This window comes from Oryctolagus cuniculus, chromosome 1, assembly GCF_964237555.1.
Source record: "Oryctolagus cuniculus chromosome 1, mOryCun1.1, whole genome shotgun sequence".
In the NCBI taxonomy this organism is placed as follows: Eukaryota; Metazoa; Chordata; class Mammalia; order Lagomorpha; family Leporidae; genus Oryctolagus; species Oryctolagus cuniculus.
The window spans coordinates 110596988-110618441 of record NC_091432.1 but is presented as its reverse complement, the minus strand read 5'-3'; the positions used below and the strand labels follow the sequence as shown (position 1 = coordinate 110618441).

The 21454-nt window shown below is 41.3% G+C and overlaps 1 protein-coding gene across 6 annotated transcripts in view; it reads right to left on the bottom strand.

Annotated features, from left to right (window-relative positions):
- Nucleotides 1-21454, bottom strand: part of LOC103345403 (potassium channel subfamily U member 1) — a 212222-nt gene that overhangs the window by 126206 nt on the left and 64562 nt on the right. For 5 of the 6 annotated variants that reach the window (XR_011390870.1, XR_011390871.1, XM_070079216.1 and 2 more), the window contains exons 4-8: nucleotides 8028-8089; nucleotides 6980-7070; nucleotides 4689-4800; nucleotides 3664-3739; nucleotides 2008-2083 (exon numbers count right to left, since the gene is read on the bottom strand). Coding sequence is in view for 4 of the 6 variants with exons in the window: in XM_070079216.1 (XP_069935317.1) it covers nucleotides 2008-2083; nucleotides 3664-3739; nucleotides 4689-4800; nucleotides 6980-7070; nucleotides 8028-8089 (417 nt within the window). In the remaining 2 variants the exon portion in view is untranslated. Of the gene's footprint in view, nucleotides 1-2007; nucleotides 2084-3663; nucleotides 3740-4688; nucleotides 4801-6979; nucleotides 7071-8027; nucleotides 8090-8998; nucleotides 9356-21454 lie in introns of all 6 variants that reach the window. The other variant, XM_070079220.1, reaches the window with a different exon arrangement.

Sequence of the window (21454 nt, the reverse complement as noted above, 5' to 3'; positions counted from 1 at the left end):
CCAGAGAAAGAAGACTCAGGAATGATCACTGAATGATATCTAAGGGAAGGTTTTCAGGAATAGTCAAAACATTGGGCTGATTTCACTCCATTCCACCCCAAGGACATAAATGATTCTCAGGCTGCAAAGGGTTCACAGACTGTGGACAGTGACTATGAAGCTGTGGATTCCTTAGTTGGGATTATGGCTGTGGTCTGAGGGCTGTGTGGCTGGAGTGCAGCATTTGGAATACTTGGTAGGGACGGCTCTCCGTGTGTCTTGTGCACATCATCACACCTGCAGTCAGCAGACTCCACGGGCTCTCAGACTGAGCAATTACTACGCATTCTCATTCTCAAGCTGTTTCAGGAGTTTCATTAAGGAAGGCAGCAGGTAGAGGAACACTTCATTTCATTGAGCTTGTGCTTCTGAGTGCTAGTGTCTAAGGAAAATCAACAAGTTTCCCAGGTCACTTCCTCCTCCGCTGCAAAATCTACTTAATGATTAAGGTAAAAATCCTCTGGGGGCTGACACTGTAGCACAGCAAATTGGACTACTGCTTGCAATGCTACTGCTTGCAATGTGGACATTGGATTGCCAGTTCAAGTCCTGGTTGCTCTGCTTCTGATTGAGCTCCCTGCTAATATGCCTGGGATGGAAGACGGTCCAAGTATTTGGGCCCCTGCCACCCATGTGGGAGACTCAGGTGGAGTTCCGGGCTTTTGGCTTTGACTTAGCACAGGCCCAGACTTCGCAGTCATTTGGGGGTGAACCATTGGATGGAAGATCTCTTTCTGTGTCTGTTTGTGCTTCTCTCTCAGTCATTCTGCCTTTCAAATGAATTTTTAAAAAATCTTTTCAAAGAAAAACAACAAAAATATTTTCTTCTGATTTTCTCTTTCAGTCTTCACATTTTAAGGAACCTAAATTCATCAATTATCTTTTTGTATTTAAAATAAAGAGTAACTTAGGCACTTTTATTTATGGTGTATAAGCATATAGATACATTTGCTGTAAAATATTAATATAATATCACAATGCGTATTTTATGATATTTATTATTTTATATCATATTATTATGTTAAATAAGAGGTTTCTCCAAAAAGCTCATAGAAGATGCAATTAAGAGATCATTTTGGTACAAAGACTTTCTGAAGACCCCCCATATGCATGGGTTTCAAAATTTATTGGATACGAAAGTAAACTTATGTTTTAATTCCATTTTCTGTGAACTTTTTGAAGTACCCTAGTGCATGTAATATTTTATATATAATACATACTTATATGCAATTAATTTTTCATCTTTCCACCTTTTGACTTTTCTTCCTCATAGCTTACATGTTTCCTAGTTGTTTTCTATTTCTATTTAGCACAAAAGATGATCAGGTGCTGAAGATGTCTGGGGGAAATAGGTGCTTCACTTTGTTGTTGAAAACTGGAATGGAGATTAGCAATCATGTTGTTGGCTCAGCTACCCGATCACTTTTTAAAAGTAAAGCACCATTTTCAAAAGTGATTCTTTCTTTCTTAAGTGTGAGGTTGAGAATATGGGTTCCTGTAATCCCGACTCCCCGAGAGGACAGAGCTTGTGTGTTGTAGGCCCAACTCCCATGGCTAATAGTGAATACCTCTGAGAAGTCAACAGTCTGCTTCCAGGAGCTTGAAGGACAGTATCTAACCCAGGAGCACCTGCTATGTTTGCAGCTAGGACGAGCCCCCCCACTCTCTCCTGTAGTCTTAGGTGATAGCCACAGGGCTCCACAGTGGGCACTGACGGTCACTGGGCTGCCAGCGACTCCAGAGCCAGGGCTGAAAAATCCAGGCATCTGCCGTGGCTACTGTGGTACTTATTCAGGACAATGTCTCCTGCCTGAGTACTGAGAGGGGTCGTGGCTAGTTTCAGACACTTTGTTGATGGGAGACACACACTTTGGAAGATTATGGGTTACAAGGATGGAGACAGGGACTCACCAGGTTCCCCTCCACTGTTCAAAGAAAGGGCATTAGGCACTGTGACTAGATGCTTACCAGGTGAATGAATCCTGCCGCCGTGAACCAGCTGCTGAGAACTATAGCCATCACTTTGGAAAACTTTACTGAATTACTAGAGAAAAAGAGACAAAGAACTGGTGGGTCTCCTGTGACAGGTCAAGTTCCACAGCAGCACAAGCAGCTCATCCTGGGATGTTGCTACTTGAGATGAGGTTCGTGGACCAGAAGCCATGATGGCATTACCTGGGAGCGAATGAAGAAGCACACAGTCCAGGTCCTGGCCCAGTCTATGCATCCGCAAAGTCATGAGACCCTCTGTTTGATCTCTGTGCACGTTAGAGTCTGAGAAGCACAGAATACAAACACCCCAGGCCACATAACACTTCTTTCAAGATTTGGATTTTGCCGTGACATCTGTTAGCCTAGCCTTTAAAAATATACTGTGCATGGATCAGTGAAAGGTAAACTTAATAGATTGCTACATTGTCTAAAGTAATAGCTCAAAATGCCTTATGTCGGGAGTCCTGGGAGTGGGCTGGCAAAATGGAATTTAGGGTTGATCACAGAGCAGTGGAGTCACTCACACCGTGGCATTCATTCAAAGGTCGTGGGGAAGAGAGGCATGCACAGAGGCTCCCCTTCTAAGTAGTGCATAGAGTTTAGTTGGAATCCCTGTGGCTTTCAGGCAGCACAACCTGTCACACAAGAACAGCCTTGCCCATTCCAAACTGTCTGTAATGTTCAATCACCTAGCAGTGAAATGCGCCTGAACAACACTGTGTGGTATTTCTAGGAAGAATGAAGAAGCATGGGAATTCTAAGGGACGGCTGACTCAACTTAAAACTTTAGAAGTATTGTAGTTAAAAGCTAGTTTGGATTTTTGTTGTTTTGGGCAGATATGTAGGTGGCCCTATTTCTGTTAGCAATAACTCACTGAGGCTAATGGACAATGCTCACACTCAGAGAAACTGCCTTATATTCCTAAACCTAAGAAAGGTTTACCTAACCATGGTGGGCATGATTCAAAAAACAACTGTGAAAAACAAATCTGAAATGATTTCACTGTGTGTGTGTGTGCATGTGTGCACACGTGTATGTGGTGCAGGGACACAGAATAAAGACCTAAATGGGCTTACATATTGTAGCTTTCAAAAGCAAAGACTACAGGTGGGCATTGTGCTGCAGTGGGTTAAGCCGCTCTTTGGGATGTCTGCATCTGTATTGGAGTGCTGCTTTAAGTCCAACTACTCTGCTTCCAATCCAGATTGTTGTTAATGTGCTTGGGAAGGCAGCGGATGATGGCCCAAGTGCTTGAGTTCCTGCTACCCATGTGGGGGACTTGGATGGAGTTTCTGATTCCTGTACCCATCTGAGGAGGGACGAGTGGATGGAAGATCTCTCTCTCTATGTCTTTCCCTCTCTCTCTGTTACTCTACCTTTCAAAATAAAATAAATAAAAATTTTTCAGAAAAGAATAAACAAACTAAGAGAATTGCAAAGTTTTCATCCAGTGTGCATGCAACGCAATGTAATGGGAGAAAGTAAATGAGTCATAGCTTGAGAGTAAAGAGATATCACTACTTGATTGAAATTCTGTTGTAAATTGTGTTGAGTTGAAGATTGAGTTCACATTTTCATTTTGTAATCCAAACTAGTCAGTAAGAAGTATGTCTGGCATGGTTAATGTTTACCTGGTCTTGATGACTTGTAGAATTTGCAAGATTTGAGGAAGTTCTAGTAGCCGCAATGCTCGTAGGAACCTTAAACCTACAAGGCAACAGAAAGGAGAAAGCTGCAAAAAGACAGTCACTCTATGGCATTGCCTGAATCGTAGCCCGACTAGGGCTGCTCACGTTCCACTTTTCCCTTCATGTTCAAATATAATGTCACAGGTTCAAGAGCCTGAGCCATAGTTCCAATCCTGACCAGGGTTCTTGCCAACTAAGATGATCTCCTAAACTTCACAGCTCCTCTTATGTAAAAGAATTTTACCAGTACCTACCTCATGGAGTAGCAGATTAAACACAAAGCATGTAGATGCACCCCTCACATAAAATAAGCACTATTCATCTTGCTCTATTTAACTTAACATATTCTCCATAAATCATCACTTGAGCTCATGATCATGCACTCCCCATGGCATGTTTCTTCATCTTTGTGAGATGTTTTACTTTAGATGATTTGGTAATAAGGCAAGGTATAGAACTGGTGTTTATTTTTAGATAATTAATGATAACCTCAAATCACAAAAAAACTGATCAAGGCTGCACAGTATCCATGCGCTGGCAATGCATCAGCCTTGAAGACAAAACAGCTGATTGCATGATTCTCAAACATGTCGCAGCATGTTCAACTGGACATGCCATGATGATGAGTTTTGAAAGATCAAGGGTGGCTTCTCATCTCTCTCAGCCCTTATGGGATCCCAGCATAAAAATGCCTCTAAGGGAATGGCTTGTGGGAGATTTGCCTCTCAAATTATGTGTACAGATATCCCATCAACAACTGTTGGGCACCTACTGTATACCAGGAATAGGGCTGGGTCTTGAGAGTGAAAACATGGTTTCTGCAAATATATTACAAAACTACACAAACAGGGTGAGCGATTTTTTTCATATGACAGTCAAGTATTAAAGCAAAATGAAGGACAGACACTAATAAAGGAAAGTTGAGATTTTAAAATAGATATTACCACAGACACCCACAGCACACTCACCTAGCCAATTGATCTTCAAATAATAAGAAATAAAAGTTGGTGGGATGGTAAAAATGTCTACAATGGAATTCATCTCCAGCCAGAACTTGATCTTGTCATCAGCTGCAAAAAACTATGAAATGGAAATGGAACATTCAAGCTTCCATTAGCCACAAAGCTTTCTCAAGTGAACACAAGAGATAGCATGATTCAGCCACATTGCATTCATCCATTGAAGTTTTTATCTCAGTCTATTTTACTTTTATATAAATGCACACATATTTACATAGATCTACCAAGGCATATGCATATGCAGTACAAAAGATTGTACTTTTACTAGGCACTCAACAAATGAATACATAGTCATATTACTTACTAGATGTTGAATCTCTCAGTTTCCCCTAGACCTTCCTGCTGGCCAATTATGTACAATAATTATATACACAAATCCCCTTATTTGTGAGCAACAAAGACACATAATTTAGGACGTTCTCCAATGGAAAAGGTGTAGTTTTCGGGAAGCTTGGCTGGCCTGGCCTGTGTTTATGAGCTGTCCTACTTAGGTTAAGCACGCATTTCCAGAAGGGAGAATCTGCTGCTAGAAGCAGGTTGTGATGATGAGTGTGTTCTGGGTAAGCAGTAAAGGACAGTCATAGGCACATATTCCATGGTGCTTCAAAAGATTCATGGAAAAATGGAACTCAAAGGTAAGTCTATTAGTACAAAAAATTTGAAAATTCATGCATAGCTTTTCCATAATAAGTTTTATTAACTCTTGAAGACACTCAAATACATGGACTTCAAGATTTTGTGCACCAAAACAAACTTATGTTGTAATCCTATTTCACGTGAACTTATTGAGATACGCTTGTGTCATAATACACTTATATTAAAAAGATAAATCTATATATACATGTATATATAAACATGTTTTAATATACATGCATACAGAGAGGTCCTTCAAAAAGCTTATGGAAAATGTTTATTTTGAAAACACTACTGGGGCCAGTGCTGTGGTGCAGCAGGTTAACACCCTGGCCTGAAGCGTCAGCATCCCATGTGGGCGTCAGTTCTAGTCTCAGCTACTCCTCTTCCAATCCCGCTCTCTGCTGTGGCCTGGGAAAGCAGTGGAGGATGGCCCCAGTCCCTGGGCCCCTGCACCTGGGTGGGAGACCCAGAAAAAGCTCCTGGCTCCTGGCTTCAGATCATCTGGGCCACCTGGGGAGTGAACCATTGGATGGAAGACCTCTCTCTCTCTCTCTCTGCCTCTCTTTTCTCTGTGTAACTCTGACTTTCAAATAAATAAATAAATATTTTTTTGACAGGCAGAGTGGACAGTGAGAGAGAGAGGGAGACTGAGAGAAAGGTCTTCCTTTTGCCATTGGTTCACCCTCCAACGGCCGCCGCCAGTGCGCTGCAGCCGGCGCACCGTGCTGATCCGAAGCCAGGAGCCAGGTACTTATCCTGGTCTCCCATGGGGTGCAGGGCCCAAGCACTTGGGCCATCCTCCACCGCACTCCCTGGCCACAGCAGTGAGCTGGCCTGGAAGAGGGGCAACCGGGACAGAATCTGGCGCCCTGACTGGGACTAGAACCCGGTGTGCCGGCACTGCAAAGCGGAGGATTAGCCTAGTGAGCCGCAGCGCCAGCTAAATAAATATTTACAAAACAAACAAATAAAAGAAAACCCTGTGGATGGATTTCAAATTTTTTTGCATTTCAGTTTCATTTTTCCACAAAGTTTTTTAGCCTCATGTGTGGGGTAGGTGGGTGTGGATGTACACTATGTGAGTACAGTCTCCCACAAACATGGAACCGGTAAACACATTGAAATGTAGGTCTAGCACCAGTGCTTAATAAGTGCCTGTGGAATTAAAGAACTATTTAATAAGTGAATGTTACAAAAATGAAGAAAAATACAAAAGCATTTTATACAATTATACAGTGCATATGCCATTAATGGAGAAAATGACATCTCATCTTGAGGAACTTGTTATTTGGTTCTGCCAGCTGGTAATTATTAATAAAGGTGTCTCAGTAGTAGATGGCAACCAATAAGAAAGACATTATGATAGGGTGATGGCATTTAACAAAGAAATCATTTTCATTTGTATTGTAATTTTTTTACCTTGTTTATAATTCCAACTTCGGAATGGATGGAATTTTTAGATCTTATCGTCTATTTAACAATTTAGGGCATGGATCTTTCATCTTTATAACCGGAAAACTTAGTGAGACCTTGTAAGTAAGGAACACACAGATCTCCAGTTGTACTGTGTTGGGTGTTCATCCCCACTTCCAACAGGTACTTACTCTCAACCCGAAATAGAAACTGAAGAAAGCATTGAAAATCAAATCAACAGGGATGGTTTTGTCTTGGTATGAAGAACATCTTCCAACAGGGCTGGAAAAGAGACAAGGGCACTTGTAAAGATGCATATTGGGAAAGCTATGTCCATGTAACAGCAAGCAGAGGGGATAGAGCAGGGATTTTCTATTCATTTTCCATGAAGGGTCAATCCACACACGTTCAGATCTCAAGGAAATTACTTTTCCCTTGGGAGTAGAATTATAGATGAACAAAATGATTCAACAGTCTATGGAACTAAAAATAATAGGAAAATTACCAACCATTACTTTTGTAAGATTTATTGGTTCTGTTTCAATTTTATCAGCAGGAATTGGAGCCAGAGAGATTATGTGGCTCTCCTTGGTTTACAAGATGATTTGTGCTGTCTGGAAGGTTTAGCTTCTGCACTTTTTCACTTTGACTCTGAGTCCAATATAATTATCAAAGGACAGACAGTACAGTTTAATTAGATTGAGGATTGTCAAAACAAAACAAAACGAAATGAAAACCTGCCTTAACCTGGCACTTTAAGGAGGGAGTGTCTTCAATCGGAGCAGACAATGATCTGGTTCTTTATCTCAGGTGTGAGCTAGCATTTGCTTTCTCAAAAAATCATCCCACATCATTGGGAACCTACGAGATGGAGCCACTATGGAACTTCTGATTCGATACCCGAGGAACCCAAAGATGTTAATGGCTTCATAATGAGTTCAGGTGCAGAGATGACTTTTGGGGGCTTGGAGCCACCAGAGGCCCTAGAGCAGATCTGCACCCACTGCCCCACTCCCCCAACCCTTAGATATGGAAGATGGCAGCACACAGGAGAAACATGTGCTTTCATTGCAAAGTGGAATTGAGTGTTTAATGGAGGAGCTGAACCCTTACCATTCTTTTTTAGTTTATGTGTGTGTGTGTGTGCATGTATTAAGCATTACCCCAGAGGAGAAAATTTGAAGTTAGTTCAGCAAGTGACTGAGAGGGTAGGGAGGGGAGATTTGGGTTTGTACTCACTCGGTGGAATCGATGAAATAGATTATAAGAGACCCGATGCTTAGTACAAAGACGAGGATCACCTAGAAGCACAAAAACATGGACAGGTGTACAAATCCATTTTATTGATATGCAAGAGATTTTTTTATGTACTGTGTACACTGTTACTGCACAGGTCAGGGAAGAGGAATTGTGCTTTCTCTTTTCATGCCCCTGTGTATGTGTAGAGATTTATTCAGTCATTGTCCAAGAAAGATCTACTGGACCTTACGAGAATGCTATAAAGGAAACATGTACCCATTTTGCTTATGTAATTTTAACTCCCTCCAACTTCAGAATTTGGTTTTCTTCCTTCTCTTGGAACTCTCTCAACATTTATTGAATGTTTAACATGCAAGAAAATGGGGACTGTTGGATAAAGACCCTAAACTTGAATGCCTATGATATTGTGGAAGAAACACTCCAAACTGGTCCACCCTGGTAGAGAGAATTTGGACAGGAGTGAAAATGCTACAAGTGGGAAGAAGAAAATGAGTGCTCTCAAAACGTCCATGTATCTGGTCTGAAAGATAAGCGGGGCTTGCAGAATGTCATCAGAAAACCGTCCAACCAAAGCCTCCTTGCATTTGCAGGCAGTCTCCATGACTGTTGAGGTTACCTTTAGGTAATTAAATACCTGTCAGTCATTTCTGGTTTCTTTGTTTAATACCATTGTATTGATAATTATTAACTGCTTTTCATGAAATCTTTTTTCCTTCTCTTTACAAAATGTGTTTTTTTCTCTCTTTCTAAGTCCCATAAGAAGTTCAAATATACATCATGTATTGGTGGACTTCTGGCAAGGGGCTAGTGTGCCAGGTGTTCACCCTCCAAACCAAGGAAATGAAGAACAAAGGAAAAATAAAGAAGAAAAGTTTAGTTTTATTGAAACTCAAAAGAGTCCCAACCTCATACACAACCCCATAGAAAATCATCAAGGAGTAAGAACTCACAGCAAATGTACAATAAATCAACAGAGGACGTTCAGAGCTCTTCCCCTGTGAGCACAGTTTAGGGAGTTAGAGAGATGCGGGAGATAATTCGGAGAAGATCTGCAAAGGTTCCTTAGGCTGCAGGGGTGGAAGTTCTTGCCCTAGCGCTGTAGAGGCTGTGGATTGGAGGAGCAGCTTAGAGGAGCACCTCCGAGGCTGGAGTTCCTGAGGAAGGACCCCTGCGTTAGCAGCAGCACTTCTGCTTCTCAGAAGCACCTTGGAAGGTAGGCAGAGACGCATCAGCTGAAGACTGGGATCCCACCCAGAGGAAGCCTTGTTCGCAGGGTTGGTGACCACAACTTTATCCCTCGTGGTTGCCTTTGAGGGGAGAAACACAGTCAATTCAGACTTTGATTTCCACAAACTTAAAAAATTCCCATTGAGTTAGTGGATAGTTGGGTGTGTCCCCAGAAAACAATGACCCATGCAGCTAAAAAGGACACTGTGGCAGGCATAGGAAACCCCTTTTCCACCAAGGGCTGTGTGGATACATGTAGCATCTTTTCCAGGCCATACACAATTATCAACTTAAGAATTAGATTGCTATAGATGTACTGAATTTTGAGTCCCACCAGCAGTTGCTTTAGCAAGGCCAGATCAAGTGATCTCACAACCCCTATATGGCCCAGGGGACAGGTGTTCCCCACCCCCGCAGGTCTAAATCTTGGTTGTGGATGTTAGTAGATGTTGGAAAACTGCCAGTGATAAGAGAGGCATAAGAAAAAAGGAGGATCAGCCAGAGAGCATGGAAGGACCTCTCATGAATGAGATAACACAGAATAGGAGGTCACTCGTTTCCAAATGACTACAGGTGCTTCTGTTGACATCTGGGAGGGGTCACAATGACCAATCCAGGCAGCTCAAGATCAGAGGGACAAGAGGGGAACAAGGTTGAGAGTCTTGGGGCTGGAGGGAAAGTGACCAACAAGTGAACATCTCATTAAGGAAACATAAAACAACATTTTCACAATACAACATTTAATAACTAAAGAAAATAGCAAAAAAAGCAATAAAACTTTCTTGAATTAAAGATAGATGGGACCCCCATGTTGAAAAGGACCAATGAGTAAGACATCCTGCTCTCTTCTGTATTGGAAAATACTTTATAAATGGTTATCTACAAACTAAAGATAATAAGACTGATTTCATAATTCTCATTTCTAATCTGCGTAAATCAGGATCTAGTCCTGAAAGCATAAACCACACCAGTTATTGTAAGAGAGAATTTAATTATAGAAGTTTGGTAAGTAGGATTGGAAGACCAGAAAGCCAAGAAGGGGACACTGGCATTAACACAGAGGTTGTACCTACAGAGAACTGGGGACCAACAGAAAGAGGTAGGATGATCAGAATGTGTCAGCATAAAAGGGAGGGGGTCCTTTGGAGCTGGGGTCCAGGAGGAGGGGACCCTTCACTGCTGGTAAGGCACCAGGCACAGCTACTATAACAAGTAGCCCCCAAGCAGGTGAGGCCTATGAGACAGCATGGAAGGAGAGAACTTCTCTGGTTTCCCCGACTCCTCTTGCTCCCCCTGTTGGCGAGCTGACTGGAGAGAGTTCCTGAGTCCTGGCCCCCATCACAACTCAGAGGAGAGAAGGTGCTGAAGTACCTAGGTGATAGCTTAGTAGGCAACTTGTGACTTTGCGTGCTATAAGACATTGGAACACCTCTCAGAATATTTGAGGAAAAAGGATGGCAAACCAAGAATTCTAAATCTAACCAAAGTGTTATTTTCTTGTAAGAGCAAGGAATTAATTTTTTGAGCTTTCAAGGGTCCAGAAAGAACAATACTCTTGCTTCTCATTGCAAATAAGCAGAAGTCCTCAAGAAAAGAAAAAAAAAACCACACACAAGAAAAAATTCAGAAAGATAAAATACTTTGTATAAGAACAAGAGGTACATAATGAAACTGGGAAAATTAAGGTTTAGTTTATTTTGAAACTTTAAAGCAAATCTTATAATATGCATAATGCTAAACCTTCACTCCACCCTTATTAACACACACACGCACACATGCACACACACACAATAACAATCCATAGTTGAATTTTCAAATCAGTTCAACAATTTCTGGGAGGGAGGAGTGGCATGCAGGAAAACCATACTAAAGCTCGGGATGATATATATATATATATAATATAATATATCAATAATAAGCAATATAATATAGTATAAATCATAATTTTAACATTATATAATATTAATAATCAATATGTCATATATTTTGTATAATATTATTAAAGATCAGCATATTGTATATTATTTATATAATATCAGTAATATTGATATTACTATATTAATTAGTAATTATTAATAAGTAATACATTAACTATTATGTATTATAATATATATAAGCATTCAGAGACACACAGAGAAATATAGGCTATATGTCATTTATCTAATGTCTGTGGTATTCTATTACAAATAGGACTATCCATGTCAGAAGATGCCAAAAAAGCATACAAAAGTAATATAAACTAGAAATGTAAATATCAGTAAATGGTAAGTGCTTGTGGTGCCCTGAGAAGATTCTATGTACTATTCAATTTTTGAACTCATCTCTCAAGTTTCACAATCCCACACAATTCTACCTCTGCAGTAAAATAAGGGAGATCACGGGCTGGCGCCGCGGCTCACTAGGCTAATCCTCCGCCTGCGGCACTGGCACCCCATGTTCTAGTCCCGGTTGGGGCGCTGGATTCTGTTCTGGTTGCTCCTCTTCCAGTCCAGCTCTCTACTGTGGCCTGGGAGGGCAGGGGAGGATGGCCCAAGTCCTTGGGCCCTGCATCCACATGGGAGACCAGGAGAAGCACCTGGCTCCTGGCTTTGGATTGGCGCAGCACCGGCCGTAGTGGCCATTTGGGGGGTGAACCAATGGAAGGAAGACCTTTCTCTCTGTCTCTCACTGTCTCTCACTGTCTAACTCTGCCTGTCAAAAAAAAAAAAAAGTAAAATAAGTGAGATCATAATAGAGCTCAGTGGTGCAGCCAATAACCATTCTCTGTTTCTTTGCTACCAGATGCCCCATTTATTTCTTTATCTAATCTACTGATATTTAGCTATGCTATCATTCAGCAAATTCAATCTCTAAATATTATAAATACCAATAAACTGGATGACCAGAGGGAAGAATGATTAAATCCCCTTGGTGAGTAACAAATTAACGTATTGTTAAATCAATACAAGGATGGAATTCAGCTACATGATATTTACAAGAGACACACAAGGAAAGCACCAGGAAGTGTGACAGCTTGAAAAAGAGTGGGCAAAGGCCTCCCAAGCAAGCACTAATAAAATGGAAGTGAGAGAGCCTATGCTCCCTATGCTAATATTATATTCTCAAATATTCCAGCACAAAGCAGCACTCACAGCAACAGAACTGATAATTCCTATTTGCAAAAGGAAGTAGCAACAGAGGAGATATTACAGCAACTATGTGCAGCAATTGCTATTATATAAGAATATAGTATTCAAAGTCTTGGGGAAATGCAAGATGCGCTAAAAAAATCATAAATGAAGATTTTTGGCATGTCCCTTTCAATCATTCATCAAATAATGCAGACATAGGACACACATATAACAGTTAGTACTGCTTATATATCAACACAGAATACATAGCCATCAAATTGTAATAGACACTGATCACATATTAGGCAACACAGAATTTCTTCATAAATTCAATAAAGTAGAAATCATAAAAGCAGAGCTGTTTTTGAACCACAAATTCCTAATGAAGGAGAAAGAATGGTCATTCTGTCCCCACATAAGTGCCCTCCTCCAAAGAGAAAGAAAAAAAAAAACCCACACAAGTATTCAACGTTCCTCTAAGATGCAGATCATGAATCAAGCAAGAAATCAATGTTAAAATGTAAAACAATTTAGAAGATGAATTAGGCATTCTTATTAAAAATAAGAATGGTACTTGTCAAATTCTATGAGGCTGTGAGAAACGGCTAAGGAAAAGCTCTGAAGAAAGAGTTTTATAGATCAATTTCAGCTCATGAAGGTGGAAACATTAGGCCAGCCTGGATGGCTGTTCTGAAGGTGAAGTCTGTGAGAAGGTGGCGGATGAGGCACGGAGCAGGTGCAGCGCAGTAACTGCTTCCTTGCTGGTCAGGTGAGGTGGGGCCTTGGTCATCCTGAACCAGGGGGGTGACAAGGACTATTACCCCCAGGAGAAGCACAAGCTGGAGCCAAGGAAGGCAGCTCACCAAGGCTGCCCCAGCAGAGCAGTGAAAACAAGCACTGTGGTTAAATATGCAGGGATCAGCAAGTTCACCATCCTGATGAAGGAAGGGGGCATCTCCCACGTCCCAGGCCAGAAGGCCATGGACAGGAGGCCATTCGAGAAGAAACAGGCAGTTGTGGGACACAACTCTGTGGGACACACTGATGACCTGCACATGTGGACGAGTCCGGGGGTCTCAGGCATCTGTTCTCAAGGGTGGCCATTTCCACAGTGCCTGTGCCCTGTCTTCCTTGAAGTGTACAAGCACGGATGCCTGGAGAAAGTGTCCACGTGGATGTGGCTGTCGGGACTCGAGCTGCTGGAGACTTTTGGCAGCCGGGACCCTGGAGCAGGAGAAAGTACAGAGTGCAGGAGATGGCCCAGGCCCAGTGCTTGTGGGACAGGGAGTATGGAGGGATCTAAAGTTGTAAGAATCAACGTGAGACACTGCCGTGCTGACAACACCTGTGCTTTAAGGATTTTTTTTTATTTGACAGAGTTAGACAGTGAGAGAGAGAAAGGGTTTTCCTTCTGTTGGTTCACCCCCCAAATGGCCGCTACAGCTGGCGCTGGGCCGATCCAAAGCCAGAAACCAGGAGCTTCTTCCTGGTCTCCCCTGCAGGTGCAGGGACCAAACGCTCGGCCTATCCTCCACTACCCTCCCAGGCCACAGCAGAGAGCTGGACTGGAAGAGGAGCAACCGGGACTAGAACTCGGTGCCCATAAGGGATGCCGGCACCGCAGGCGGAGGATTAACCAAGTGAGCCACGGCGCCGGCCCCAAGGATGTTCTTTTCAAGGGCAAGCTTTTACAAGGACTGAGTGTGTTGCTCATGCATCCCTTCTTCCTTGGGGGTAGAGCTTGCCCTCCACTCTCTGACTCTTGCAAAAAGCAAACGTGTCCTTTGGGACTCTCTTCCAAAAACCCTGGAAGGGCCCATTCAGCCTTCTTCCCTATCTCAGGGTGGACCTCCGTTTGATAAGAAAGGAAGTGGTTTTAATATCATTGAAGATTTGTTAGAAAAATCTCAAGCTGAACTGGTGGTGGTATGGCATGTGGTACAGCACTATCATTCATTAAAACTGGAGAGTGGGAAAAGAAGAAATTAAATGTGACAAGTGGAGAAAACCAGGATACTGAAATCAATGCTAAAAATGATGACATTATACATGCATATAAGTATACGTGAATATGTATATGTATGTATAAATTCTGCACATACCCATTTAGGCATATATGTGCGTATGACTATTTAGAGTTGGTATATAGATATAGTTTTCTTGTGAGACTAATGCATTATATACAAAGGCTAAGCAAAATGAAAAGGGAGATCAGGGTCTGGAAAAAGGATGTGACCTGAGAGAGAAGCAAGTCTTAATAACCAAAGTGGGGCTTAGTTGTGGGGTCAGTCCAGGAGAACTCCAAAGCTGTGTTTTCTCCGTGGCTCCTTTCCCTGGGAAAATGTCATGTGGCTTTGAAAAACAAAGAACGAGTGCTACGGGAAGAGTCCTCAAAAGTGTTCATGGAAAATGTGTATTATGAAAAAAAAATTATGCATGAATTTCAAAAGTTTTTGCAGCAAAATAAACTTGTTTTGATTCTAACTTTCCACAAACTTTTTGAAGTACCCTTGTGCTATTTATTGTCCAACCACATAAACTTCAAAGAATGAAAGAGAATGCATTCACAATTACACTAGGACAATCAGAAAAACTTGTCTTTGTGATCATCATACAGTGTCACAGGGATTTAATAATTACTGCTGAACACACCTGTGACAAATGGCCATTAAATGGAGAAACGTGGGAACAGGCTTGAAATCTCAATACAGGTGCAAGAAACTAAAAGGAAGTCTAAACTTCCTGATACTTGTCTTTAAATATTATTTTACAAATTTCTCCCAGATTGAATAACCATTATAATGGTTACTAAGCAGCAATTGATTAAAGCAACATAAACACATTTTTATAAATAGATAATTTTCAGCCATATGTAAAATTATATGGGTAATTCATCAAATGAGATTAAGGCTTTCAATAAATATACATATATATATTTTAAAGATTTATTTATTTATTTGAAAGTCAGAGTTACATACAGAGAGAAGGAGAAGCAGAGAGAGAGAGAGAGAGGTCTTCCATCTGCTGGTTCACTTCCCAATTGGCTGCAATGACTGCAGCTGTGCCAATCTGAAGCCAGGAGCCAGGAGTTTCCTCCAGGTCTCCCAAGTGGGTGCAGGGGCCCAAGGACTTGGGCCATCTTTCCACTGCTTTTCTCAGCAGAGAGCTGGATCAGAAGTGGAGCAGCTGGGACTTGAACCGGCACCCATATGGATGCCGGCACTGCAGGCAGCGGCCCCACCTGCTACACCACAGTGCAGCCCCAATAAATGTATATTTTATGGATATATCTCTTATTGTTAGAATGGCACAGGGTTTAACATAAATACTAGCCTGTTTATGTTTATAGGATGTAAGCACTGAGATGTCCTATTTATAGTTTTTAATAGTGATACCTATATACAATAAGTATGCTAAGCATAGGTTTATTTTATACTTCAGTCATGTAATTAATTTAGTATGCTAACTCTCTTGTATATTATTTATCCACTGAAATGTATACTGTATTTTCACTATCATTTTATAATTTCTGTATTCTACCCTCTGTGTGTCTCAGTTTTCTCATTTATTGAAAGGAGGTGATGCTAATACCTCCCATGTGTAAAACAGATAAACTGGTGTGAGGAATCCCCAGGCAGATCACGTTCAGAAAACAACACCTACGAATGTTGGAGACTTGCTGGCACCTGCAGAACCCTCAGAAGTCTTTCGACTTCTATCCCACTCCCCTTCCTCTGGGGTGTGTCCCCATGTACACACCCGGGATAAGTGGTCTAACCTGGATTCAGATCCAAAGTTACCCCCACTGGCTGCAATAGCCCATCACTTTCTTACTTCCCACAAAGAATGGCCACAAGGGGTAATGAACAATATTATTTCAAAAATCTGTGTTTTGTAGATCCATCTGTGGGAGAAGAAGAGCTGTTTTAAGAGGCCTAAGTACCTAAGGAAAAGAAATCTGGCAATGTTGCAGAGAACTTACAGTCTTAAAGAAAGGAATTCTGTTTGCCTTTGGTGATGGGGTAAGGGCGAAATTTAATTTTCATCATGCACCCTTTGGAGCTTGTAGTTGAATATTATTCCATGTGCCTAAAAGACAGTGCAATTATCCAGAAATGATCAATGTGTAAAAGATAAACAACACAATCATCTGGAAAAGTCAGTGTGAACACAGTGCCTATAGTCTAGTTCCTATAGTCTAGTCTTTATTAGCATGAAAAGGATATCTGAAGTAAAGTTCCTTCTCATATACGAGGAGACTGACTGCAAAAGTTCATGGAAACAGGGATTAAAAGATAAGTTAGACATTACAGTAGGGCGTAGCCAAGATGGCCGGATAGTGAGGGCGCGCACCGATAGTCCGGGAAAATTTAGTTTAATAAAGGTGGAGTTACGGTAGCCTCAGAAAAAGGATCAGGAAAAAATTGCAGAGGAAACTCTTCCGGATCTAGTGGCTGTGACTCGGAGGACCTACTGGGAGAGCAAGGTCGCCCACTGCGCGGAATCTGAGCCGCGGGTGGCTGCAGGGTCTGCGTGCCAGTGAGGGAAGGGGAGTGGATGTCACACAGACACCAGCGGGAAGAGCAGGGACGCCCAGGGCTCCGAGTCCACACATCAGCGCTGGAAGGGGAGGTGAGCTCAGTAACCGGAGACATTGGCGGGGAAATGGCGGACAGAATCTAGAGGGAAGCAGGCTTTAGGCGGGAAAGTTCACCAGACTGACTACAGGAGAGAAGGAAAAAAAAAGGGTGGGGGGTACTGGTACAAACAAGTTTCTCTCTCCGCCAACCTTGCAAAGGCGAGCAAGAGACAAAGAGCAGGCCCCACTCGGGATATGCATAACAAAAGGGGAGAGCTAAGGCTACAATTCAGTAGCCTAGGCAACCCAGTGGGAGTCCGCAGCAGAAACTGAGCCAGCACAGACTCTTTGGGTAGAAGCCAGAGATCAGAAGCTAAATACCATCAATTCTGCTCAGCCATGCAGTATTACTTACCTCCTGAATAAAAAATAAAGTAAAATAAAAATAAATAAATAAATAAATAAATAAATAAATAAATAAAAAGAGAGAGATTTACCACGCATAACCTGAGGGTGTCACCTTTGCACACCCGTAACCCAGAAGAACCAAGCAGAGCTCTCAGGCCACACTCATCTCAAGCCCCCAAGGCTCCACTTAACACAGAAATAGTATAAAAAACAAACAAAAAAACTCACAGTGAGGGAAGAAGAATTAACAATGCCAAACAACAAACACAAAAATCGAGGAAACAAGATCAACGATGACACTATGATGCCTCCAAATAAACAAAACACCCCAAGCCAAGATTATGAAGATGATGAGATAGAAGAAATGCGAGATACGGATTTCAAAAAATTTATGATAAGAACATTTAGAAGTTTTCAAAAGCAAATCCTTGAACTACAGAAATCCTTATTGGACAGGATTGAAAATCTCTCTCGTGAAAATGAAATTTTAAGGAAGAATCAAAATGAAACGCAGAAACTAGTAGAACAGGAAAGTGTGATAGTGAAGAGAAATCAAAATGAAATGAAGAGCTCAATAGATCATGTTAGACCCTCTGAGTGAGGATGCTAACACGTCGAGAGTCACACCCCAAAGACTCAGAGTCCAGACTAGCTGATGCAAAAGCAAGAGGATTTATTTGGCGTCTGCGCAGATGGGCCTCCTGGACTTGGGAGTCCAGAGAGCACCCCCAGCACAGAGCCACACGGTTTATATGCCCGCAGCAACCAATCAAAAGCACTATAGTGTCCATGCACACAGCAGTCCAATCCGTGAGCTGATCATGTGAAAGGCATGCGTCCTCTATCCAATCAGCTACGGGATCACATGGGAGGCATGCACCCCGTCGCCATTTTGTTATTTACTTCTTTAGCAGTTCCTTTCCCTGTCAGCGTCATCTTGTTCACCCTGAGGGAGACGACGTCTCGCTCCCTTCGTTCCCCTGGAGGGAGAGCAGCGTCCCGCTTCCCACACCGTTATTTGAGTATCAGGAGGTATACAAACTGGGTTAGGTCTTAGCACAGCCAGGCACAAGTGTCGCAGCTAGCTAAGCATAAGGTCCCTTATTTTTATAGCTGCACCTAATTTTAGCTTTGGGGAAAAAAGTTTAGGCCTATAATTTTTAAACTTTAATTTTATTTGGGGCAAAGGTGGCTTCTTGTTTTTAATAGTGTTAGCTTAAGTCACTCCATCTTAGTTTGATTTTTAAGGTTCTTCAATCAAATGACAAACACATTAGAAAGTCTAAAAAACAGAGTCAGTGAAACAGAAGAGAGAATATTGGACTTAGAAGACATAGCACAGGAAAACATACAGTCAAACCAAAGAAAAGAAGAGGAAATTAGAAATCTAAAAAGGATTGTTGGGAATCTACAGGATACCATTAAAAAAACCAACATTCGAGTTCTAGGAGTTCCTGAAGGCATGGAGAGAGAGAAAGGATTAGAAGGACTTTTTAGTGAGATACTAGCAGAGAACTTTCTGAGATTGGAGAAGGACAGAGACATCCTAGTACAGGAAGCTCATAGAACCCCCAGTAAACATGACCAAAAGAGATCCTCACCATGACACGTTGTAATTAAACTCACCACAGTGAAACATAAAGAAAAGATCCTAAAATGTGCAAGAGAGAAACGTCAGATTACTCTCAGAGGATCTCCAATTAGACTCATAGCAGACTTCTCATCAGAAACACTATAGGCTAGGAGGGAATGGCGAGACATAGCACAAGTGCTAAGAGAGAAAAATTGCCAGCCCAGAATATTATATCCTGCCAAGCTCTCATTTGTGAATGAATGTGAAATAAAGACCTTTCATAGCAAACAGAAATCTAAAGACTTTGCCACCACTTGTCCGGCCCTGCAAAAGATACTTAAAGATGTGCTACACTCAGAAACACAGAAACACGGCCATCAATATGAAAGAAGGTAAAGGAAGAAAACAACCAGTAAAAGAGCATGGGAAGCTCAAAGCATATACTAGAAAATATCTCCGGGAAAATGGCAGGGCAAAGTCACTATGTATCAATAGTCACATTAAACGTTAATGGACGTAACTCTTAGTTAAAAGACACCGATTGGCTGATTGGCTTAAGCAACAAAACCCAACCATTTGCTGCCTACAAGAAACACATCTCTCTAACAAAGAGGCATGCAGACTGAAAGTGAAAGGTTGGAAAAAGATATTCCATGCCAACAGAAACCAAAAAAAAAAAAAAAACAACAAAAAAAACAGGTGTAGCCATATTAATATCAGACAAAATAAACTTTAATACAAAAACTGTTAAGAGAGACAAAGAGGGGCACTATATAATGATTTAGGGTTCAATTCAGCAGGAAGATGTAACTATTATAAATGTATATGCACCTAATTACAGGGCACCGGTCTATTTAAAAGATATGTTAAGGGACTTAAAGGGAGACTTAGATTCCAATAAAATAGTACTGGGGCACTTCAATACTCCACTCTCAGAAATAGACAGATCATCCGGACAGAAGATCAACAAGGAAACAGCAGATTTAATTGACACTATTGCCCAAATGGATCTAACAGATATCTACAGAACTTTCAACCCTACATCTACAGACTTCACATTCTTCTCAGCAGTACATGGAACCTTCTCTAGGATTGATCACATACTAGGCCATAAAGCAAGTCTCAGCAAATTTAAAAGAATTAGAATCATACCATGCAGCTTCTCAGACCACAGTGGAATGAAGCTGGAAATTAGCAACTCAGGAAACCCTAGAAAGTATGCAAACACATGGAGACTGAACAACATGCTCCTGAATGAACACTGAGTCATTCAAGAAATCAAAAGAGAAATCAAAAATTTTCTGGAAGTAAATGAGGATAACAACACAACATATCAAAACTTATGGGATACGACAAAAGCAGTATTGAGAGGCAAGTTTATAGCAATAGGTGCCTATATCAAGAAATTGGAAAGGTACCAAATAAATGAGCTTTCAGCGCATCTCAAGGACCTAGAAAAACTGCAGCAAACCAAACCCAAATCTAGTAGGAGAAGAGAAATAATTAAAACCAGAGAAGAAATTAACAGGATTGAATCAAAAAAAAAAATTACAAAAAATCAGCCAGGCGAAGAGCTGGTTTATTGAAAAAATCAACAAAATTGACACCCCATTGGCCCAACTAACTAAAAAAGAAGAGAAAAGACCCAAATCAATAAAATCAGAGATGAAAAAGGAAACATAACAACAGACACCACAGAAATAAAAAGAATCATCAGAAATTACTACAAGGACCTGTATGCCAGCAAACAGGAAAACCTATGAGAAATGGATAGATTCCTGGACACATGCAATCTACCAAAATTGAACCATGAAGACATCGAAAACCTAAATAGACCCATAACTGAGACAGAAATTGAAACAGTAATAAAGGCCCTCCCAACAAAGAAAAGCCCAGGACCAGATGGATTCACTGCTGAATTCTACCAGACATTTAATGGAAAACTAACTCCATTTCTTCTCAAACTATTCAGAACAATTGAAAAAGATGGAACCCTCACAAATTCTTTCTATGAAGCCAGCATCACCTTAATTCCTAAGCCAGAGAAAGATGCAGCACTGAAAGAAAATTATAGACCAATATCCCTGATGAACATAGATGCAAAAATCCTCAATAAAATTCTCGCCAATAGAATACAACAACACATCAGAAAGATCATCCACCCAGACCAAGTGGGATTTATCCCTGGTATGCAGGGATGGTTCAACATTCGCAAATCAATCAATGTGATTCACCACATTAACAGACTGCAGAAGAAAAACCATATGATTGTCTCAATAAATGCAGAGAAAGCATTTGATAAAATTCAACACCCTTTCATGATGAAATTGGGTATAGAAGGAACAGTCCTCAATATAATCAAAGCAATCTATGAAAAACCCACGGCCAGCATCCTATTGAATGGGGAAAAGTTGAAAGCATTTCCACTGAGATCTGGAACCAGACAGGGATGCCCACTCTCACCACTGCTATTTAACATAGTTCTGGAAGTTTTAGCCAGAGCCATCAG